Source organism: Dermacentor silvarum, chromosome 8 (assembly GCF_013339745.2).
Source record: "Dermacentor silvarum isolate Dsil-2018 chromosome 8, BIME_Dsil_1.4, whole genome shotgun sequence".
In the NCBI taxonomy this organism is placed as follows: Eukaryota; Metazoa; Arthropoda; class Arachnida; order Ixodida; family Ixodidae; genus Dermacentor; species Dermacentor silvarum.
In genome coordinates, this window is record NC_051161.1 from 35,580,225 (window position 1) to 35,604,527 (window position 24,303).

The 24,303-nt window shown below is 46.1% G+C and overlaps 2 protein-coding genes across 2 annotated transcripts in view; one reads left to right on the forward strand and one right to left on the reverse strand.

Annotated features, from left to right (window-relative positions):
* The first annotated feature begins 1,287 nt into the window (after positions 1 to 1,287).
* LOC119462068 (scoloptoxin SSD976) lies at positions 1,288 to 2,383 on the forward strand. The gene has a single exon (XM_037723417.2). It carries the CDS (start codon positions 1,296 to 1,298, stop codon positions 2,316 to 2,318), a length of 1,023 nt encoding a protein of 340 aa, XP_037579345.1. The 5' UTR covers positions 1,288 to 1,295; the 3' UTR covers positions 2,319 to 2,383.
* A 2,080-nt stretch (positions 2,384 to 4,463) lies between these two features.
* LOC119462069 (solute carrier organic anion transporter family member 74D) overlaps positions 4,464 to 24,303 on the reverse strand; it is a 52,337-nt gene continuing 32,497 nt past the window's right edge. The window contains exons 7-9 of the mRNA XM_049672533.1: positions 18,534 to 18,718; positions 11,287 to 11,351; positions 4,464 to 5,127 (exon numbers count right to left, since the gene is read on the reverse strand). Coding sequence (XP_049528490.1) covers positions 4,619 to 5,127; positions 11,287 to 11,351; positions 18,534 to 18,718 — 759 coding nt within the window. The 3' untranslated portion in view covers positions 4,464 to 4,618. The remainder of the gene's footprint in view (positions 5,128 to 11,286; positions 11,352 to 18,533; positions 18,719 to 24,303) is intronic.

The following is a 24,303-nucleotide window of genomic DNA, read 5'->3' on the forward strand; positions in this document are numbered from 1 at the left end:
CAACAACAGCCGGAAGGCGAGTGCGGCTGTGCTGCGTTGCTGTTGCTCCGCTTCCGCCGGCAGCGGCGAGCCCATCCACGTACAACGGAGGCCAATCCTTGGAAGAAAGAGCTGGCGAACGACTAAAAGTCTGAAGCGTCTCTCAAATACGCTGTGTGTCTTGGGGACGAAGGAAAGGAACGCCTCCGCAGTAGTTCACGCGGGTCCAGAGATAGAACGGATGACACAGGGAGGTGAAAGCATCACATCACACCTTCCATCAAAAGCGGTGGTAGCGTCTTCCAGGTGAACCTGAACAACTTCAATGCAACGGCTTGAAAGCCAGGACTTACCACCACCGCCTTCTACTCGTATATTAGAGATGCTGACTCCTGCGAAACGTACATATTGCCCTGATTGATCTGCATTTATATATTATGTAAATACATGCCAATTGACACGTTTGCGTGCGCCTCTTTCATGCAACAATATCATCCATGTCTTACAGCTTAATTAATGTATTATTATGCCACTGGCATTCTTTGGTAATGCCACCCATTTTGCGGTATGTGTGATGTATGTCCGTGTCTAACCTCACTCACGCCAACTTGGGCCATTGTGTACATGCCACTGGGTATTTGCCCGAATAAACAGTTTGAGCCATTCGGTATGTGAAGCTAGGCACGTGACACTATACATATGTGAGCATTCGTGGTCAATTTTTCAGAATGGTTAGGTGCAACTGTGTAGGTGCCACAATAGAACAAGAAGCAATGACTGCAGTCGGCCACAGAAAATTAACTCCGCTGCAGAGAAGCGAAAATGTAAGCATCAAAAGCAGCCGAATGCGCAGAAAGAAGTGAAATGAACAGAATGGGACCAGAGCATGCATTGAGCGAGGATCGTGGAGCGCAGTGTCTGCCAAACGCTGAGTCTAAATAGAAAGTTCATGAAAATTTTGTACTGCGCATGTTCGAACGCGAAACATTGAATAAGTCCGCTACACAGAAGTGAAGAATTTCATAAAACAGTGTGTCACTACATTCATTCAAGGCTAATCGTAATAACGTTGGCACTCATCGTGAAGCTAAGTTTTGCCGGAACTCTTTTTTTTTTTGCGCTCCTTTGTTTCTTTTCTTCATCTTGAAAAGCCCTTCAATTATAGCATTTTTCTCTGTCCAACTCAATTCACCATCTATCCCACTTAGTCGGTTTGCGCCATGTTTAGAGGTCATCATCATCATCATCGAAATCATGATTCATGCAGTTGGAAAGAACGGTTCGCGTGGCTGAGAACGTAGAAGAAGAAGACGACGATGGACAAGGCTTTGGTGCTGTCGCTGTGGTTCTGGTCTCAGCTGTCCGCCGTCGGCCAAGAAACGCCTGCCTGCGCATCGTATCGCGAGAAGCGGCCGACGCACACCACCTGCTCCGCGGTACGCAAAGATTTCAAAATAACCAGCGGCGAGGTAGACCTCCGTATATATGACATCCTGTCGGCGCACAACCACTACCGCAGCCAGCTGGCACTAGGACAACTCGCCGACTTCCCTCCGGCAGCCAACATGGTCGAGCTGCGCTGGGACAAAGAGATGAGCGACGTGGCCCTGGCGCTAGCCAGGCAGGGAACCGACGAGACCGGCGTGGCCAGGCACGATCTCGTGGAAGACCGATTCACGTACGGCTTCCTCAGGACCGGCCAGAACGTGCTCACGGACCGCTCGCGGGTCTGGCTGCCGTCCACGAAGTGGCACGAGGTGATAAAGGGCTGGTTCGATCAGAACCTGCACTACGATGTCGCCAAGGTTGGCGCCTACGAGGAGACGTCGCCGTCGAGCGACGCGTTCGCGCAGATCGCCTGGGCAGCCACGTTGGCCGTTGGCTGCGGCTACGCTCAAGGGGAAATGACCACGCTCTCTACCGAGCCCAAGAGACTGGTCGTCTACGTGTGCAACTACGGGCCGGCCGGCAACGAGCTGAACAAGTCCATCTACCTGGAGGGCCCGGCGTGCTCGCGCTGTCCTCGCAACACGCGTTGCAACCAGTCGACGGGCCTCTGCACGCTTCTCGACGGGGTATGGCCACTTGACTTCAGGGGCCATGAGGAGCCACCTCCTCAGCCACCAAAAATGCTGCCGACGTCTTCAACCCCGGCAGCGTCGAGCGCGCCCCCGACCTTGACAACCCGTTTAATGGCGGCAGGGATAACAAGTGCCGCGGCGCTTGTAATGGCAGCGGCAGTTCGAGAATCGGGGGCGCTTGGCGATCACGCCTGTCACTTTTGCCGCCTACTGCTGACTATTATTGCCTCGGTGACTGAATCACGAAATGGAGAATAAAGCTACTTTGCGACTATTATTTTTTTAGGAACCTGAACAGAACGACGCAGCACGCTGCACTTTCAGCCTCAATGTGATGAGCAATAGCGTCCGTTGTTTAGGGTCAATGTTAAATATTGCCCATAGCAGTTTCCTTATCGCCCCGCGCACTCTTGCGACAATAAAGACCACACGAGTTTCCAGTTCAGCCTGGTTCAGACCTCGAACCGAAGAACCATATAAAATATACCATCATGGAAACAACTTCAGTGGGTGTACCTGTGCATGCGTTACAACACTTGCAAACTCATACCCTAAAACAAATATTTACAAGTCGGCATATCCTAACTTAGCTATTCGGACAATCAGTTGTACTTTAAAAAAAATGACTAAGTAATTGACGTTGACTACGAACAATGCGCAGTTTGCCTCAGTTGCCTAAAATGTCAAAATGGTTAAATTTACATGAGACACCATGTTCTAGTAAACGCAGGAAGCCACGATTGACTCAAACATCAATAAAAGGGGCAAATGTTTATTGGTGAAAGACCACGTTTACAATACAGCGTTAAAGGAACCACTCTTGCGAAGCTTTGTAACAACAAAAGACGTGAATGAAGGTCAAGGTATAAATAATGCAGCTACATTACAGAGCGCCTCTTTGTCCCTTTAACCTTTCGCATAAATCCTGTGTACGATTATCATAAGCACCGTCGTGGGCCAAGTTTGGTCGTGCAGTTCCTTTGACTGCCCCTTGTAAGACAGTACATCTTGTTTGCTATACTCGTGATTCTAATGATGCAGCCAGTCCCCTATGCGAAATTTTCTAACGCAATGAAGAGTAAGACGAAAATGTGTTGTCGCAGTGCATTGGGCTTCGTGCGGCGCCCTGCAATGCGACAAATAAAATACAAACCTGCGCTTTTCAATCAACGACATATTCTGTGCACTTTTGAGTTCCTGTTGTAAGGAAGCTCCATCGCTTAATGAGAGGCGTACAAAAACGTAGCGAGTGCCGTTGCCTTTTCAGTATCGCACACATTGGCCGTACCGCACATTTACATACAGGAAAAGACGATACGGTGGGAGTGGCGCTCCAATTTTAAATGTGCAGGAGAAATTTTTATTTTCTTCTTCTGCTCCTTCTTTTTTTTTTTTTTTTTTTGCTAGGAGCAGAAGCTCTATACCGTTAACTCTCGTTGCTCATTATCATGCTACCTGATGGGGCGTACGAATCGCGAAACCAGCCGTCGTTGAGCTCCTCTCTCTAATGCCTGCTCGTTGAGCGTATGCTCACAGTTCTTGAAGAAAAAGTTATTCTCTTTCAGCTTGTGCACTGTGAACAGTTGCCGAACTAACAGGTACAGGACGTTAATGTGACCTCTTGCATCATGATATACGATTTGGTTTTTACCTTATCCCACTGCTTTTCCGTAATGTTTTCATTATTGTTGGGAACAATCGCTCTCCGGTTATTTCTAAGGTAATATACAGCGTACTTCAGCGAACACTTTCAAAAATTCTTCAAGGTTGCCTGTGGCAGATAGCACAATTCTAGTTGATGAGCTGGTCTATTCTTCACTAATTACTTCACTAATTCACTAAGTAAGTTTTTAACTAATTACCTGATGGCCCATATTGCAGTTTAAAAATTGTATCCGTGGAAATCGCAAGGCGGATCCACTTGAAACGAATTCTCGGGATGACACCAGTTTCAAGGTATTAATTCCCGAACTTCGCGAAGAAATGCATTGGCGTTCCAGTTAGTTTCTTAACAAAATGTCGCTTTATGCATTGAAGCACAAAATTAACTGGAACGCCAATGCATTTCTCCGCCAAGTTCGGGAATTAATATCTCGAAACTGGTGTCATCCTGAGAATTAATTCCAAGTAGATCCGCCTTGCGTACTCCACGGCTGCAATTTGTTAATTGCAATATGGGTCATGAGGTAATTATTTAAAACTTAATTAGTGAATTTTTGTTGATTCGTCGAATATGCATTTCAATTTTTTGTGCAAATAGTGTCCGCCTCTTCGAGTAGACCAGCTCATTAACTAGAATTGGGCTATCTGCCACATGCAACCTTAAATAAATTTTGAAAGTGTTTGCTGAAACACCCTGTATAAATAGTGGATGCCACCTTGATGATCGACTGCTGTTGCGAAGGGATTTTTTTTTATTCGCGTCATGGCCGCGTAACTGTCGTTATAGTTAAGTCTCCAGAGATGAGAAAAGGACGACTTGTGCGGTGCATAAATGGCCAACCGCTTCTTTTTACGTGTCGGAAGACGCCTTGCCAACGAGTGTTCAGTTGGAACATTCAGGTAGTGACGTTCGCGTTTTGGCTTGACTTCTCAAGCTCCTTTCCATCGATGCTCGGCTTGCGGCTGCTGCGGGGGCTGCTCTGGGTGGGCTCAGACTCGTGAACGCGTGATTCCGGTTCCGTCCCGGGCTCTTCTGTGTCGAGAGCATGCGCGTCTGCGTTGGCCTCCTTGCTACTCGGTGCAGGCTTGATGGACTCCTCCTTGGCCACGACACTGGTGTCCTTGTCGGTCTTGTGGAGCTCCTGCTGCTTGTAGAGAGGCTTGGCTTTATCGGCCTTAACGTACTCGTCGCCGTAAAAGTTCTTGATGTTCTTGCAGTAGTAGGTCATGAAGCACAGGAAGAAAAAGCTGGTGAAGTGCATAAGCGACGAGAATCCGGTGATCAGGTAACGCATTTTGTCCAGGTCGTAGATCCAGCAGGCTCCGTCCGTGCCGCACTTGTCCTCCCAGACGGCGCACGAGATATCCGTGAGGGCACCGTAGATGACCGGGTACGGGAAGAAAGCTGCATTGAACCAAGGCAAACGACGCACAGTTGAATGTATCCACCACGGGCGTCACTGCTTTCCGCGCATAGAGTGACGCTACAGAAAGCAGATATATCTCTCCGGATGAAGCCCGGACCCGGCCGAAACATCGAAATTAAATGGTTTCGCTTGTCTGCGTGCGCCTACACTTCTTTCAATTTATTAAACACCGAATCCGAAGAAATATATAGTCATATCATAAGAAGCCAACAAACAATGACACCAAGGACAGCATTGGGGAAATTACTTGTACTTTTTAATTGAATTAAAGACACGATAAATTAATGGAAATGAAAGTGGATAAAAGGACAACTGGTCGCAGGCTGGATACGAACCCACGTCTTCGCATCACGCGTGCGATGCTCTTACCAATTGAACGACTGCGGAGCCGTCTTCCCCGTCCACATTTTGCGGTATTTATGTTTATCTACTAGAACTAATCCTGGGAGGGTGAGCCAGCGCCATCACTCACGGCCATTGTTTGTTGGCTTCTTATGGCATGACTAAAAAATTGACAATCACTTCAGCATACGCCAAAGAGAGTGAAGGCGAAAGCCTGTGTGCTCAAGAGACATTCATTAAATTACTTGATGTTCTCATTCGAATGCATTACTTGTTTTTCCAACCAAAGGTCGCGGGTTCGAGTGCCTAAATTAACGCTACCCTTAAATAGCTGTGCCTTAATTAACATCGCCCTAATTAACATCAAAGGTCGTGGGTTGGAGCGCCTCAGTTAGCTCAGTTAGGTCGTGGGTTTGATTGGCTTAATTAACTATATCTTAATTAACACGGTGACGATGGTGACCCGCGCACAATCAAAACTGTTGCGCGAGCGTTGCTTGCTTACTCATAGAAGACGATGACGACGGTGACCCGCACACCATCACAATTGTTGCGTGAGCGTTTGCATATAGGTAAGGACACGATGTCGAGGTCGGTGTAGCAAGTAAATAACTACACCGAGTCGTCATCGTGCACGATTTCGCTTCGACGACACGGTTTTCGCTCAAGGACGTTCAAGGTCAACTGAACAATGAGACATGTTTCGCACAGGTGCCGCGGTGGGCAAGACACATAAGGCTTTCGCCGCAATAAAAAAAGTTGTCGCAGTTTCACCTGAAAGGTGAAGCATCAATTGCGATAGAAAATTTGTAGAGAGCTATACGTAGGAATGATATTAGCTTTATCAGCTGTATAAACTTGGACATGCAGCAGCACCGGCAACAGGCAGAACTGTTGTCGACGCCGTCGGCGTTTTGCCCGCGTTCGCTCAAAATGCGTGCGGCGTTGGTGACTGTTGCCGGAGCCTCTGATATAAATAGGCACTTGGTGCCGCAGCTAAACGTCGCCTCCCTTCCCTCCCCCTCCCCCCCCCCCCTCCCCCACGGCCTCTCGCGCGTCGGAAGAAGGCGCGTTTGCTCTACATATATGGTGATTGTAAAGGAGGAAAGAGACGCCTACTTCTGCAGCCCTTAAGCGAGCACGGCGCAGAACGCGCGTTTGTTCTCCGCCGTGCGTTCACTCCCCATGAAAGCGCGCGCCCCTCGCGCCCTTTCACTCGCACATGCAGCGTTCAGCGCGCGGCAACGATTTCATCTCCATTGACGTCATACGGAACCTCACGGCGACGGCGACGGCGACGCCGACGGCAGAAATCTGCTTTTGAGTGTCCATATAATTGCTATCGCAATAAAAATCACAGCATATCCACGAAGTGAATGATGATGTAATAAAAATCGAGCCCTTGGTTTCCTTTCTTCTCTTTCATTATATAGCGAAAATCTCGCATCCGGAAGATTTGAAGCCTTCGGGTAGCATGTGTTGGTGTATTGACCAGTTGGTTTCACCCAAAGTGTTCGCGTGGACGTGATGCCTGCGGCAGAAAGGATGTTCTACATTCGCTGCCAAGGCCGTGAGTGGTGGCGCTGGCTAACACTCCCAGGGTTAGTTCTAGGAGATAAGCATAAATACACCAGAAATTGGTTTGGAAAACAGCGCTGCTGGTAGATCAGTTGGTAAGCGCATCACACGCGTAATGCGAGGACCTGGGTTCGTATCCCACCTGCGGCCATTTGTCTTTTCGTCCACTTTCATTTTCATTTGTTTATCATTCCTTGAATTCAATTAACAACTACCAGTAATTCCCACTATGTTGTCCTTGGTGTCATTGTTGGCGTTTTATGGTATGACTAAAGAAATGTGGGCAGTTTGCACTAGTGGTGCAAGGCTGAAGTAAACAGCGGAGCTGATGATCGACCTAGCTTCTTCCCGGTTTTACTAGGCTTGGCTAAGTTTTGCTAGGAAATGCTAAGGGCTGCTAGGCACGGTATTCATAATCTGCTCGCCGGCCGACGCGCAGATTCTCGCTTGGCCGCGCGACGCGCTTCAAGACGAGCGGCTTCTTCTTCGAGTGTCCAGATCTTCTTTGGTCGTCCAATGTCAAGGTTACTTGTACTCGCCACAGAGTCAACGAGAGTTCTGGCGCCGTCGCGGCGGCTCCGAACTTTATCTCCTCGGTGACGTCACGGCAAAGTTGCGCCTCCACACCTCCCGGGGCGTGGCTGGTCGAAACCTGCCGAGCCGCCGCCAGGCGCCTGCTGCAGTCACAGACACCGCGCGCGTTCGGCGCGAACGCGGGGAAACGGGGAAACGCGGACGGCATCGGCAGCCGCTCTGCGCGTTGCCTCGTTTGTGCTGCTACAATTTTCTTCTCTTTCTGTCTCGCTCTCATTTTTTCTTACTCTCTCCCGAGCATAGCGCGCGCCGCGCGCATAACTCCTTCCCTCTCCTTAACGTTCGATCTTAAGGCAACATGTGCACGGTACGGAGAGGATGTGAAGCACACGCCGCTCCGCGAGGTGGTTGCTGGGCAAAGCGTGGTGACGTCATCGCCAGGAGCAGTTTTTGTTCGCTCTACGCGGCGCAACCAAGACCTTAAACAGCTCCGCTGTTAAAAATCAGGCCCCTCAGTTTCCTTTCTTCTCGTTCATATATATTATATATACATATATATATATATATATATATATATATATATATATATATATATATATATATATATATATATGTATATATAGTTCAAAAGATAAAAGCACGTAGGAAAAACATAACACATAACAAGACTTTACTGACGTTTCGGCCGGGGTCCGGCCTTCATCAACCGGGCCTTCATCACTCTTGATGAAGGCCGGACCCCGGCCGAAACGTCAGTAAAGTCTTTTTATGTTTTTCCTACGTGCTTCTATTTTTTGAACTACTTCTGTGCCGGCTCCGGTTACTCTTTACTTCACTTATAAATATATATATATATATATATATATATAAACATTATGAAAGAAATACTCTCCCGTTTAACAACAGCAAAAATACTATTATTGTACTGCCGTTTCGTCCTGTGGCACCGCCTTCATCGGAAGCCGGACGATGAAGATAGAACCACCGGCCGAAACATCAGTAAAATACTAGTATTTTTGTTGTTTTTACACGTGTGAGCATTTCTTTCGTAAAAATTTGTCCGGGTTAAGCGCGAACTCCTAATTGATTATATATATATATATATATATATATATATATATATATAGAGAGAGAGAGAGAGAGAGAGAGAGAGGTATCCTGAGAGAGGGGGGCATTTCGGTCATGAAGGCAACGTCAGACAAGAAAGCGAGCGTTTTGCACATTCGTCCGTTCCTTTTGCATGCTTTGAAGCCAGGTGGATAATCCAAGGAAACATTCACTTGGCATATATATAGGCATAGGACATTTGCGGATCACCATTGTAATCAAAAAGGCTGAAAGATGGGCCAGTGAAAGATCTTTGTCATTGACAGATCTGATGATCAATCACACATGATGAACCATTACAGACAGTGCTGGCAATATTATTTGAAGTGTGTCGCTAAAGCGAGACAAGAAAGTCGCTCGAAATTCTCAATAGATGTGCCGAAGGAATTTTAAATAACGTAGGCACTTTGGGAACACTATATTATAAGCTAACATGACGAAAACTATTTACCTAGATGTTGCATGTTTTTTCACGTGCAAGTAACAAATAAGCAGTGAATTTACCAGCAGCGTATGAGGTATTTTACCTTACCAATACATTTACATAACCAATGATGACAGCTGAAATTCCATGTTTACCTTCCGATTGCAAAGTTACTAATGCAGCATGACTCAAAAGAATAGAAATAACCTAGCTTTCCTAGCACAATAAAGCCACTTAGTCTAAATTACCCCCAAATTTTTCTGGTTCTCCACGTTCGTGATAGAACTAAGTTCTCCGGAACGCCCTTGGCCACATGTTAATACGGCGATGATAATTGCCCAGCTTAATACAAGTCAGATACTACGCTTCAATCGTTGATCTGCCTGAAAGCCATCGTGTAATATTGATTCAAGTGGCGAAATTTGTAAGAAACGGAAAGAATTTGTTCAGATTCGTGTGAATGATCTCCGCCGCTCCGATATGTACGCCTTCCTGTACAGTCGATATGTCTTAATCATCTGCTGTGTTCTCTGTCTGAACACAAAATTTATTCCCATTGATATCCAAGAATTAACAGCTGCGCTTGCGAACGTCCACCAATCAAATTGATTTAGTGACACCGGGGAAGCCGCAGCGTTTAAGTCCATTCAAATCGGACTTGTACTGAATATAAGATACAGCATCAATCTTGCGAGCACATTGTGATGTCTGGGATGACCACTGTGTGAGGAAGCACAGTCACAATGGGAAAACCACCAATGTGAATACAACCGTTGCTTCATCGTGGTCACAGAGCTTGTGTGTCGTACAGCGCGTATCAGCCGCTTATACGTAGATTTTTCTTTAATAAACCTCTATAACACAATAATAAGTATAATAATTCTGTATTAATAAACTTCTTTCCAGAAGGCCATTTTTGAAGTAACTTTTCTAATTACGAAGTCGATAAAATGACGCAAGTTACTCATACTAGTCATTAAAAAAGTTGCGTGTCGCTAAATCGAAAGCGTTTACGCTAAACAAGCAAGAAAGTTGCTATATCTAACAACATCGCTAAAATGAGAACACTGATTACAGACCGGTAAATTGTGAAAAGCAACGATGATTTTGTGTCTTCGGAGATGGTTAGGCTAGACGGCCCCAAGAAACACGGGATGATGCAGCGGCGGAATATGAAACTTGTTTTAGACTGTCCGGCGACAGCCTCCTCTGCTATGCAGGCGTGCAAAGCGTGTCCCGCAGACGGCTCGCCCACTGATAACCATTAGTTAGTGCGGCCGGTCGAGCGTCATCCGCTACGGCGCGTGGCGGCGTGGGCCGAAAGAAAATCCTAGCTGCACATGCAAGGGATACGGACTAAAAAAGCGGAAGGTATTCTGAAAGAAAACATGGCCTCGGCTTTTGTTTTGTGGAATTGGCCCGTGCGCAGCCTGCAGTACCGGCTTTCAAAAGTGGGTAAGAGTTGATACGCCCATGTTGGGCAACATTCTCTAAAGGAAGCCAACTAGAAAATTAACTCTTGGTGGCTTTCTCGTTACTAACGCTGCAAGCTATTTTGCTATGTATTGCTTTTATTTACGAAGCTCTTGCTACAACGGTTTGCTGCTCCTCGTATCTGCCGTGAGCCCGCCCTCATGTGACTAGGGCTAATGCGGGCACGAAATGCGTATTGTATCTTGAGCTGCTGAAACGGAAATATATGCGCGTGCACGCCCGCACGCACTTTTTTATTGCGATAGCAATTATATGGACACTCCTGGTACATTACTGCCGTCGGCGTCGCCGTGAGATTCCTTATAAAGTCCAAGGGCGATAACATCGTTGCCGCGTGCCGTATGCTACATGCGCGAGTGAAAGCGTGCGAGGGTGAGCCGGTGACTGCGGCTCAATCTCGCGCACGCAAGGGAGGAAAGCGGGGAAGTGCGCCGTCTTTCGTTAGTCGCAAGGCTCCACGGTCATCGAGTGAGGTGTGTTCATGTTAGCTTGTGCGGGCGTGACACCATGCTTGTTAATTTCGTTAGTGTGCCTATGTTTACAAGTTTAAGTATACAGCCGATAAAACTACTATCTTTACTATGTATAGCTGTCTACTACTTTGCTATCACAATCGATGCTTCGCCTTTCGGGTGAAAGTGGGATGTCTTTTACTCACCGAACACGGTCAGAGCAAGCATGTACGTATTGAATGCAAGGCTTTTGTCCCTCGGTTCTATGCACCTGAGGAGAGAGGAGAGAGAGAGAAATTCCTTCATTTAAAGGCCAACTGCATCGACATTTCACTTTGGTATATTGATAACCATCACCAACTTAGCCAAAGTGAAATTACAGGGGTATTTGCTACTCATTTGAAGTGATTATAGCATATAAAGTAAATCTTGGAAAGTCTGCGAGGTTGGTAACTGTCTAATTTTATTATTAGCAGCCTTTCAATACCGCATATAAGTAGACGACACTTGCACCTGTTGGTTAGTGGATGGAACTTTAGGTCTCAGGTCGTCCTGTTTATTAACGCGATAGCGTCAAGGGCCCCGTGTCGCAGAAAATCCGGCATTGGCGTAGATGCCGGCGGCCGTGGAGGACAAAATCATCCCGAACAACCCCAACCACGCCGGCACTCCACAAGGTGCAAGGTTTCGGTGGACAAAAATTTAATTTCTCACAGTGAAATCCGTCAGAAAAACAGTAAAGTACGACTTAGCCACAATCTACAGACAGGGTGGCATTGGATTGTAATTTGAATGTACGAGAAAACATAATTCTCTTGTGGGTAAACTCAAACGCAAACCCCTTTTCCAGCATTTCTACCATACCAACATCGGTGTGCTTAATCATATCCCGATGGCACTCGCATCCTCGGCAGGTCAAATTGGGACTTCGCCTGCCTAATGCGTTTTGGACACGCGAGTGCGTCGGGGCAATAGCAAACAATTAATAAAATAATAAAAAATGGTGCTAGGGCCTGCCCATTTTAATATAAGATGATTTACAGTGCCCCTGGAAAAACGTCTTCCCAGCAATGCATTTCTGTTTAAAAGTGAAGCCGACTATAAGGGGATCGGTGTAAGCTTAGTCTTTGCAAGCTGGCTTTCCCACGTCCTCTGTTGCAGTGAATTCCACCGAAAGAAAAATGTGATGGGAACGCGGCCCGATAACGCTATCGTGTTCCACTCTTTAAGGCGAAGCTTAAGTGTCCACCAATTTTTTTATTATTTTACCAACATCGTCAATATTCATGCTAGCACATTTTATGTTATATACGCTGATTACACCAGTGTATTTTTCAGCGGTAAAAGTCCTGACGAATTGATCAGAAAAGCTAACGAAATGCTTGTCATACTCGAGCGTTGGTCGCTACTAAATGCATTAAAAACTAATGCGGCCAAAACAAAAGTGATCATTTGTTGGGCACGAGAGCAGTACCGTTGGCACGGCTCTCAACCACTATCTTTTCACTCCGCAGGCACTACTCGTCTCCTGGCTAGCCTGGTTATCAACCATAATGAACGGCAACGTTGCCTCCGATGTTCAGCGTTTTCAGCTGGTCCCGCCCGACGTCACCTTGGATGCTGCGCCCATTTTCGTCGTGAATGCATCTGCGCAAGTCACCCCTGGCTCCCCGTTACGCTCGTCGGTGACATCGCCTGTTGTCAACTGTATAAGAAGCGCGCCCGTCCCGTCCGCCTTCAGTGGGCACCAGAGCAGTACCGTTGGCATGGCTCTCAACCAAAATCTTTTCACTCCGCAGGTTTGTGCTTCCTTTCCTTTGTACGCTAAGAAAAGCGATGACCCATGTTTGCTACTGCTCCCGTGCCCAAGGGTGTTCTGTGAAACAGTTTGCGAGTGTTTTTCTATGGCGTTTCTTTTGTTGTGCTCCGGGGACGTTGAATCAAACCCTGGCCCTAACACCCGCTCTGAATCTCTGTTTGACATTGAGTCCTTACCAGAGGACCCCTCTGAGCAGATGAACCTAATCTTTAAGCTCATAAAAGGCGTGCATACGCGTTCTTTACAAACGTCAAAGTTCCAGACGGAGATTACTGCTGATGTTAAGGCCATAAAAAGCGGACAAAAATCGCTTGAATCAAAAGTGTCTGGTATTATGAAAAGGCTAGACGCACTAGAGGAAAAGTCCCAAAACGTTGATAATGTCAGCTTGAAAGTTTCTAGCATGGCAAACCAATTGAAGAAGTTAGCGCTCGGAATAACCTTTTTGAATCCCGTTTAAACGAATTGGAAGATCGATCGCGCCGCGACAATTTAATTTTCCATGGTCTCCCTGATAATATTGAAACTTGGCAAGAAACAGAATCAAATATAACCAGAGTAATCAGTAGTATTACTGACACATTTCTTGCAGACGCAATCCAACGTGCGCACCGCCTTGGTTCGTTTATGCCTAATAAATCCCGTCCTGTTATTGTGAAGTTTGCAAGCTTCAAAACCAAAGAAAAACTACTGTCTCTGCGCAGCCAATTCAAGCATAAAAACATCAGTATAAGTGAAGATTTCTCAGTTGCTACACGAACCGCGCGAACAAAGCTGATAGCATTCGGTAAGAGCCAAGCCTCTTCTGAACCTTTCAAATTGCGCTAAGTTGATCCTCAGCGGAAAATCGTACGTGTACAACACCAATTCTGATGAAATTCAAGAACTTAAGCAACGCAGTAATAATGTAGAACGTGCAAGCCCTGTTTCGTCCCGTCCTCCGATCTAGGAAAGCGCGAGGGGCAGTGGTTCATTTTCTTCATTGCCTCAAGTTTCCGTTTTATATTCTAACGTCAGAAGTGCGTCCAATAAATACGATTCGTTATCGTCTGCAATCGGCACATGTTCTGCAAAAATCATTGCACTTACCGAAACATGGTTGCCTGCGCATGTCACTGACACTGAAGTGTTCCACGGTGCTACGCAATACCGTGTTTATCGCTGTGACCGTACTGCGCGTAGAGGAGGCGGCGTCCTTTTGGCAATTTCAAATGATATTCCGTCTTCTGTGGTTTGTACGAGCGACGATTTAGAAGCTGTCTGGGTTTCCGTAGCTCTTGGTCACAAATAATTCATCATAGGCGTGTGCTATCGCTCACCGTCTGCACCACCTACATTTTTCCATGAACTGCACGATAGTATTAATCTTGTTCGCACGCGTTTTCCCTCATCTCCCATCTTACTCCTGGGCGACTTTAATCTACCAAACATAACCTGGAACGATCAATCATCTTCACTCGCTCCCTTTTCAGCCCAAGCTAAGGAATTTCTAGACTTGTGCTCAGTTTTTTCATAGTCACAGCTAGTAACTCAACCTACACGTGTATCTTCTAACGCCGCAAATACCCTTGACATAGTTTTGACATCCCATCCCGACACAATTTCGGAGATTACACACTTACCTGGTTTAAGCGATCACTGCCTACTTGCATTTTCAATTAACCTTTCTACACCTAAAGCAAGTAAACTCAGAAAAACTATACATATTTACAAGAAAGCAAACTTTACCGCCATAAATAACAAATTAACTGTATTTCTAGACACTTTCTTGCCGGATTTCGAAAATAGTCCACTTCAGCTTAATTGGGACATGTTCGCCGCTAAAGTTCAGGAACTAACTGAAAAGTACATCCCATCTCGCATCATCACCTCCAATTCTGATGCTCCTTGGTTCAATGCCCATCTAAAACGCCTACGTAACCGCAAAAAAACGCCTATATCGTTCTACAAAACACCCACCAACCGACACACGCTTGTCTGCTTATAAGTCCGCACTCGACACGTACGTAACAGCCCTAAAGAACGCTAAATCTAATTTTCTATCTAACGTGCTTCCATCTATGTTAAAGACTAACGTTAAAAAGTTTTGGAGTGTAATCAAGCCCTTGCGCAATGATCGCATAACTCTGGAAGACCCATTGGGCAACCATGTACCTAACGAACAGTGCGCTGCCACTCTTAACGACACATTTGTGCAAAATTTTTATATTTCCTGAAATGACCGCCTACCTCCTACTCGCCAGTACGTTTACGTAGCTATGCCTCCAGTGAGAGTTGAAACTGGTGGCGTTGCAAAACTAATCGATTCCCTGAATCAAGACTCATCGCCTGGTTACGGCTCTATTAACGCTAAATTTCTAAAAAATACAAACACCGTTAGTTCTGTTATCCTAACCAAACTTTTTCAGCAATCACTTGATACGTCTGCTCAACCTATCCAATGGAAAATCGGGAAGGTGGTTCCACTGCGTAAGTCAGGTAACAAAAATCTAACAGCCAATTATCGGCCCATCTCACTCTCAAGTACTTACTGTAAGTTGCTCGAACATATAATTTTCAAACATCTTGTTAACTTCCTTGAATCAAATGCATTTTTCACACCAGCTCAGCATGGATTTAGAAAAACATTTTCATGTGAAACTCAGCTTGCAATCTTTACGCATAAATTACATCGTATTCTCGATCGTTCATCATTTGCAGATTGCATTTTTTTAGACTTCGCTAAAGCATTTGATAAGGTCTGTCATAAACGTTTACTTTATAAACTAAGTCAGCTGAACCTTGACACTAACATCCTGAAGTGGATTGAATGCTTCCTATCTAATCGCACTCAATTTGTAACCGCAAACGGCCATAACTCACCACTTCGAAGCGTAACTTCCGGTGTACCGCTCGGGCCTCTTTTGTTTCTCATTTATATTAACGACTTCCCTTCCTCTCTATCATCTAACATTCACTTATTTGCTGATGATTGTGTTATCTTTCGTGAAATAACTAATGCAGAAGATCCTAACCACCTGCAGTCTCATCTAACTACTGTAGCTAATTGGTGCAAAAATTGGTTAATGGAACTAAACGTTGGCAAATGTAAAGTGATGCGTGTATCCCGACTAACAGCATGCATACATATTATCTAAATAACGTTCCCTTGGAAATGGTTAACTCTTACAAATACCTAGGTGTGCATATCTCTGCTAACTCATCTTGGAATGTTCATACCGACTACGTAATTAGCAATGCTAACCGCATGCTTGGCTACATGCGCCGTAACTTTTCAACTGCCCCTTCATCCCTAAAAATGCTTCTTTTTACTGCCCTTATACGTCCGGAACTAGAATATGCATGTCTGTTTGGGATCCTGCCACTGATAAACTAATTAATTCATTAGAACTCGTTCAAAATAATTCAGTTCGTTTCATCTTACGTAATTACAATAGAACTGCAAGTGTGTCTGCCATGAAAACTAACCTTTCGCTTAGTCTATATATACTTTCTTCTCGTCGCAAAATCGCACGCCTAGTTCTTTTTCACAAGCTATACTATCATTCAACACTCCGCAATGATTTCATTTTTCAGCCACAATACATATCGCCTCGAATCGACCATCGTTTTAAGGTTGGTCTCGAATCATGTCACACTAAAACGTTTTTGCAATCATTTTTCCTTCAGTCATCCACGGAATAGAACCACCTTCCCGCTGAAATCGTATCCATTCACGATATAACCAAAGGTTTTGAGCGGCTTTAGCTAACATTGTATAATCGAAGCATTTTTCCTACTATATGTTTGTAACCTAAGTGCATTTCGTATTTACCATTTTACTATCGTACTTTGCTACCAATTTCTTACGACGATTTTACCCTAGCTAAAACTGTATAATCAGAAGCCTTTGTACTTGAACGTTCTAACTGCTTTTTTATTGTTTTTATATTCATTTGCTGTAACCCACTCCCCTCTTTAATGCCTCTGGCCCTGAGGTAAATAATAAATAAATAAATTAATTAATTAATTAATTTCTCACCCTAAGGGTAAAAGTGTATATTTATAGCTTTAATAACATAGAAATTGTGCCAGCTTTCAAAACCCTTGGGTTTGGTGTACAGAAAAGTTGCTGTGGGATGTGCATGTCAGTCACGTGTGTTTAGCAGTGTCACGTTTTATTGGTCTCAGTATACCGTAACACTCATGTCCTCCCTACTCATATCAAATTGCTGCTTTTCAAATATTTGCTTATGTCACAAGTGAATTACTGCCATATCGAATGGGACACTGCCACGCACACAGCCTTACGAAATGTCTACGTCCTTCATAAGAAAGCTTTATGCATCATTTACAATTTAGCCCGAGATCATCTTTCTGCACAGCTCTACCAAACTGCTGATATCCCAACGGTTTTTCGTATTTATAGCTTACGCCTAGATCTTCGTTACAAATACGAAATAAAGAACAATATCTCAATGCTTAAAGAAATAGCAGAGTTAACCGAATACGCTTCTGTGTATCCTTTACGACTCATGAAAAAATTCGAAACAAGAACAGCACGCACAAATTACGGAGCCTAAATACGGAAAATAACTCTACCCTCTGTATTAAATGTTTTCAACACGAGATAGTTTTGATATCTCATGTTGGAGGTCTGAGCTTCATGCTTTCTTCGTGCCGAGCTCATATTTGGAACTTCAAATATGAAAAGTGTATTTGATGTAGTCTTTTATTGCGATAACCATTATATGGACACTTCAAGCGGATTTCTGCCGTCGTCGTTGCCGTGAGCTTCCGTATAAAGTCCAACGGCGATAAAATTGTCGCCGCGCACCGTATGCTGTATGTGCGACTGAAAGCGCGCGAGTGAAGTTCCGTATAAAGTCCAAGGTAGGATATACCTGGTAGGGAAGCTCTCTTCCGGTTCTCTCTTCCGCAGCGGCATTCGAGGTTTATTTGACCGTGTGAGGTTCTTTGGACAGTTCGGAAATAAGGTGTGAACCCTTTTATCGAGCTCCGCGTAATATGCCATCGATATCGTATCCTCTGAAAAATGGTTGGCGCAGACATGGTCGGTAGGCATAAGCGTTCGGTCTGCCCTCAGATTTGCACGGCGCCACTGCTCTAGACGACCGCTGTCGGACGGCGCTTTGAATAAAGGCCACGCTACTATCCTTACTCTAAACTACTATCCTTACTCCGTATAGCTCTCTACTAATTTGCTATCGCAATTGACGCTTCGCCTTTTGGGCGTACCTGGGAGTTTTTGCTTCGCTTATCGCTTTTTTTATGATTGTATACAAGCATAACGTATGCTTCTTTGCTTATGTTCATGTTCATGTGCGCATGTTATGTACACCACCACTGCATGCTGCTGAACTCTAATAGGCTGGGGAGCCTTGTCAAGCTCCCTAGAGCTTTTTCTTCCCACGGCCTCCACTCTCCGAAGTGGTAATGTAAAATTATTTATTGATTGATCACGTAGAGTGTCAGAAATGCGATTCATCTAGCTGCCCCTTTAGTTCGGCAGTATACCAGACCACGCCATGCCATACGCTCCCGTTGGCAGCATGCAATGACACGCGCCCATGCCCATTCTGTCGTCGTTGAGCCTGTTTCCACAATAGTAGGTATTGTGGCGCAGAGGCGCACCTGAGAAGGAGCAGGGTTGTTCCAACCACGGTTGTTCCTTGAAGTACGTTGGCGATGAAAAAGATCGAAGCGAACAGCACAAGGTGGCATTGACAATCAGGCTTGCATTTCGTATTGGCAACGGTGCCATTGTTGAAGTTGTTCACAAGGGGCGCTTGCTGCAGACATCGGCAATCTTGGAAGGCCTGCGGTAATTGACTTCAAATTATTCTTTCTTTTTTTGATTGTTTTTTTTTCGTTTTTTTTATCGACACGCGTTAAGAAGCTGTACCAGTTAAATCCGTCATTTGTCCATGCAGTGATTGATAATTATGCAGCCATTGATATTCGAAGTGGCAGTGCACCACGGCATTTGTGTAACTAGGCTGCGTTCACTACGCCGTCAGTGGTTAGGTCATCGTCAATGTAGAGAAGAACAAGCATTACGAGTTAATTAATACCAGAAACTGCCATAAATTAAGTAAAATGAAATGCAAGAAAATGGTTCAACAAATGTTTTTTCCGCAGCATAAGAATAAAGCACTTATTCACATCCTTGTTGCCTTTGTGTATATCACGAATTGGTAGCATTATCAAGAGCAGTGCTGGTGGCAACATTATGAAGCAAATTACCCCGAGCACGCAGTGTCGTTACTGAATGAACTTCCTTTTTCTTACACCACTGTACCACCAAAAGCTTTCGCGGAGTTTCTGCCAGTCGGTCGTTCACAGCTGAGTGATAACTAAACATGCTGTAGATACATCATGACGCTGCTCTCGAACGCTGTAGTTCTCGTACGCTCTTTCAACTGTTCCGTCTCAGAAATACTCCCTTCCATGGGTGATGGCACATAATGCCTGACAGTCGATTTCGGTGAAATGGACAAGTTCGCCAACATTGCTGATGCGACAGTGAGATGATACCACTAACTACCTTGACATCGGCAGTTACGTTGCGCCCTCTCAAGTTGGGACGACGGGAAACGCTGTCATCAGTAAACGACAGGAAGAATTGCTTTCCATGTTGTTCCTTTCGTTCTCTTTCCCACTCTCACAAATATGGTGCAGATGCGCGTTCTACAGATTCTGGCATAATGAAATCAGTAATTTGTTTATTTGATTCTGGTGAGTCATGCAATACGTTTTTGTGACGTACTCGCGGATTCATTAACACTGGTTTATGCTACACTTAGAGTGGTTTCAGGACTTTACAATACTGAAGTTTTTAGTATGTGTGTCATGTTGTAGCTGAAAGGCTGGAAAAAAAACGTGTAATCTAATCAAGCTAATGAGATGTATTTTTCGGCTTTGGATTGTTCTTTGGATATGGCTTCTGGAAAGTGAGCCTCAGATCATTTGGCAGTGTAAAGTACGAAAGGCACACGTGTGAGACCACACCTTCTGCTGTTGTCCTGAGCGGCAACACCGCAAAATAACAGGACCTGAGAAGGGTCAGCGGACAGTTAAACATTCAGCCAGTGTCGGTGAATGTAGCGGTCTTGTCTGTCCTTTCTTCACGTCCTTTTATTTCGCACTGTTTCCGTTCGAGTCATGTTCCAACCAGTCCAAATGTTTATGATTCTGAAGTTGTTGTTTTGCCCCACAGCCGTCAGCATCTTCCGCAACTTACAAGTGAACACGCGAAACACGCGCTTTCTGCCATCACCCAAGCTTCTAGTGTATGGACATTATATCATCATTATCGGCCTATTTACGTTCAGTGCAAGACGAAGGCTTATCCCAGCATCTCCAGCATATCTTGAAAACTTTTATCTCTCTCCCTCTTCTGCCAGCAACCTCACTTTACCAATCTCAGTTTTGCGTCTAGTGATCCCATGTTGTGCCTGCGAATTTCCTACTGCAAATTCAGGATGTCCGAGATGACACTTTCGAATGACCTTTTTGGACTTTGTTCATATCCATGTGGATGCTGAACTTGCCTTTACCGTTGTACATCCTTCTTTTATGTCATCATCACCCCTTATCCAGCCTTTATGTCCCCGTTCCCCCCTCCCCCTGTGCAGTGTAGCAGGCTAGAGCATGCTAGCTCAGGCCGACCTCTCTGCCTTCCTTCAAATAAATTATCTCTCTCTCTCTCCTAATCACCTAATTCTGTCTTCCTCGACTGCTCTTCCCGTCTCTTGGCCCCAATTCTGTAACTGTAATGAGCCACCGATCACCCGCGCTACGCATCACATGGCTTCCCAGTGCCATTTTCTGCCTCCTAATGTCAACTAGAATATCGGCTGTCCCCGCTAGATCCTTAATCATACCATGGCTTCCTGTTTTACAGCGAATCTGCTAGCCTCTAGTTGGTCGGGATTTTTCTTAGTGTTGTCTTCAGGGGGAAAAATACCTTCAGCGATATAAAGAAATTCGGTGTTCCGTTCGGTGTTGCAGTGGGCCAGCGAGCTGCTAGAAGCACCACGGGAGGCCAACACCACCCCGGGGAGCCAGTCCAGGCGGCGGATACAAGGGTGGTCAAGGTAGGACACTTATCTGTTGTCTTGGTTCACCATGTCGGGCTAGTGCCTAAGTGATTTTCTCAAGGGAAAGGGAAGCTCATGGGGCGTCTCACGATGGCTGAGAGCGACATGGTTGCCACAGACACTGGTCAGGAAGGGGGAAATGTACCCATTGGACAGCGTGGGCAGTTGCTCACAAAGTGTTTGAGCTTGAGATGTTCAGACTCATTCTAGAGATAGAAAAACTTAAATTCGCGCAGATGCGTGCGATGGTTGCTTCAGTGGGCCAAGATGGAAATTAAGCTGTGGGTGTAGATGGAACGACTGCTGCGAGCTTCAGAGTAGAACAGTAAGAGGACGATTCGCCGCATGAAGTTAGGAGGCAAGCATTTGAGCGTACGCCCGTAGGGAACGTGTAGGAGAGATTGATTTTTCGTGAGAAGAAAATTAATGGCCAAATGCAGAGGCAATTGGTGTTGCCCGAATCCGAAAGGAAAGGAGATTTAGAACTCGCGCACGAGATATCGAGTGGGGGACACTTGGCTGAGGAAGAAACGCAATTTAGGAGCGAGATGTTAAGGTTTCAAGCCCCGGAAACGAAGAGGGAGCGGAAAAGTGTGCGCGGCCTTGTTAGCCATTACCGCGAGCATGTTCCTGAATATTCTAAGATGGTGGGCCCTCTCTCTCACTTGGCCGACCGTGGGATACCCAGGGCGATCTCGCGGAATGAAGAGGCAAGATACGCATTTTGCACAGTATAAAGAACGTGTTGGCATCACTGCAGCAGGTGGTTGCCCCTGGGGCCGTATTCTGAAACGTTCCACTTCGGCGATATTTTTTTCGCTTTCAGGCCCGCGATGATTGGCTGTTTTAGCAAAATTGGATGAGCTGATTGGCTGGTTGAGCCCAACGTCATTCAATTTTGCTCAGCCAGCCAATCGGCACGCGCCTGAAAGCGAAAAGGAAATATCGCCGAAGTGGAACGTTTCAGAATACGGCCCCTGGTCATGGTCACAATTTTCTGTTGACAACCGATGCCTCTGGGGTGCCGGTAGGGACTAGCCTATCGCAGCTTCTCGCAGCTTCTAAAGGTAGGTCAAAAACCGGTCGCATTCCTCAGTAAAACGTTGACGGTAGCACAGGCAAAGTGGTTAAAAACAGAGACGTGCTTACGGCCGTGGGGACACTATAGGGGTTCTTTTCACCTGGCTATTTGGAGCAAGAATAATAGTGGGGGCTGACCGCAATCCGCAAGCGTTTCTGGCAGGCTCTGCATCCACCAGCCCGGGGCTGATGCGCTGGTCACATGCGCTACGAAAGTACGAATTAGATAACGGTTATGGTGAGCAACACCTGATACGGGAAGCGCGCGGCCAAGGTGGCTCTGCTGAGCTTTTTTGTGTATAGCCTCAATCAATAGCATCGTTCAATAGCCTGGCAAGGGAACAAGAATTCAGGATCGCCAGTCAACCCCTAGGGTCTGTAAAGGAGTAAGCTTATCTCGGTCGATTACTCCACAGGGGACCCTGATCGAGAGAAGGAAATTTACAGAAGAATAAAATTGGCTTGGAGAGCATACGGCCGACAATACCAAATCCTGACTGGGAGCTTACCACTTCCGTTGATAAGAAAAGCGTGCAATAATTACATTCTACCGGTGCTGACATATGGGGCAGAAACTTGGAGGTTAACAAAGAAGCTCGAGAACAAGTTAAAGACCGCACAAAGAGCGATGGAACGAAAAATGTTAGGCCTAACGTTAAAAGAGAGGAAGAGAGCGGTGTGTATCAGACAGCAAACGGGTATAGCCGATATTCTAATTGACATTAAGAGAAAAAATGGAGCTGGGCAGTCCATGTAATGCGTAGGTTGGATAACCAGTGGACCATTAAGAGTTAAAGAATGGGTAGCAAGAGAAGAGAAGGGCAGTCGAGGACGGCAGGTGGGGTGATGAAGTTAGGATATTTGCAGGCGCAAGTTGGAATCAGCTAGAGCAAGACAGGAGCAATTCGATATCGCAGGGAGAGGCCTTCGTCCTGCAGTGGACATAAAATATAGGCTGGTGATGATTATGATGATGGTGTGTGTGTGTGTGTGTGTGTGTGTGTGTGTGTGTGTGTGTGTGTGTGTGTGTGTGTGTGTGTGTGTGTGTGTGTGTGTGTGTGTGTGTGTGTGTGTGTGTGTGTGTGTGTGTGTGTGTGTGTGTGTGTGTGTGTGTGTGTGTGTGTGTGTGTGTGTGTGTGTGTGTGTGCGCGTGCGCGCGCGCGGGGGGGCTAGCACGCACACACGCGCCCATTTCCAGTGTTCGCGAGTGCTGCGGTCGACAGGTCTCAAGGCCGGCAGCAAAATTATGCGCGCCGATTTGACCGCGCATACGTGGTGGATCTGATACCAGATTGGTGCACTTCATGAACTGCAAGGGCACTTGGTGATGTTTTGTGCAGTGTTTGCGGGTGGTGTCTATGAAATGTCACATGGACAGCAAGTACCCTGGTGACATTCTTGATGGGGAGGAGTAGAGTTCAGCGTTGTTTGTGCGCCTAGCTAAATGTAAGGGTCGTGCGGGTCGTCAAAAGTGACGCGCGGTTCGACACCAAGGCGGCGGAGAGGTACAGCCGTCGTGGGTAAGGTGGAAGCCGCTGTTTACGGAGAGCGCGTTGGCGGGTTGACTGTGAGTCGGGGCTTCCGGCGTTCGGTTCGCGGAAACAGTGCCGTGGCTTGAAGTCCGCTCATCACCGCTGGGCCGCACCCATGCATTGCCGAGACCTTCCGCAAACGGACCAGATGCCCCAGCGTGCGTGGAAGTGCTTTCTTTGGAGGACTGCGTCTTGCGAAGTTTTGAGACAAGAGACTCATTGCACTGCAAAGGATTTGAGGCAACGGCCTTGGCGTATTGGAACTTTGGATAGTGTCACCCTGGAGCCCCGCTTTGTGCACACTGCGCGCGCCGCAGTGTGATTGGTATACGAACGTTGGCGCAAGGGTTATGTTGGGGATGCGTTTAGGTACGTGCAGGGTCGCTGACCGAGGGATTCGGTGTAGATACGGCTAGGAGAAAGAAGCCTAAATTGTAAGGTCATTGTAACTCTTGACTCGTAGTCTTTTGATGTCTGTTAAATAGTGTCCTTCTATCGCTTTCCCATTCCATGTTAATAAACAGTTAACCCCTCGCAATCCGCCTCACAGCCTTGCCTACTGTAATGTGACTTCGCGACATCCACAACACCTTCAAGTTTCCCTCCCTGACATCGAGGCGAATATCAACTGTTAGGTCTAAATATTTTTGTTCCATCGCCCGTTGCGCGGTTCTTAACTTCTTCTAAAGC

Coding starts and splice junctions, on each gene's coding strand:
- LOC119462068 (XM_037723417.2), top strand. CDS start 1,296: ATGGACAAGGCTTTGGTGCTGTCGCTGTGGTTCTGGTCTCAGCTGTCC.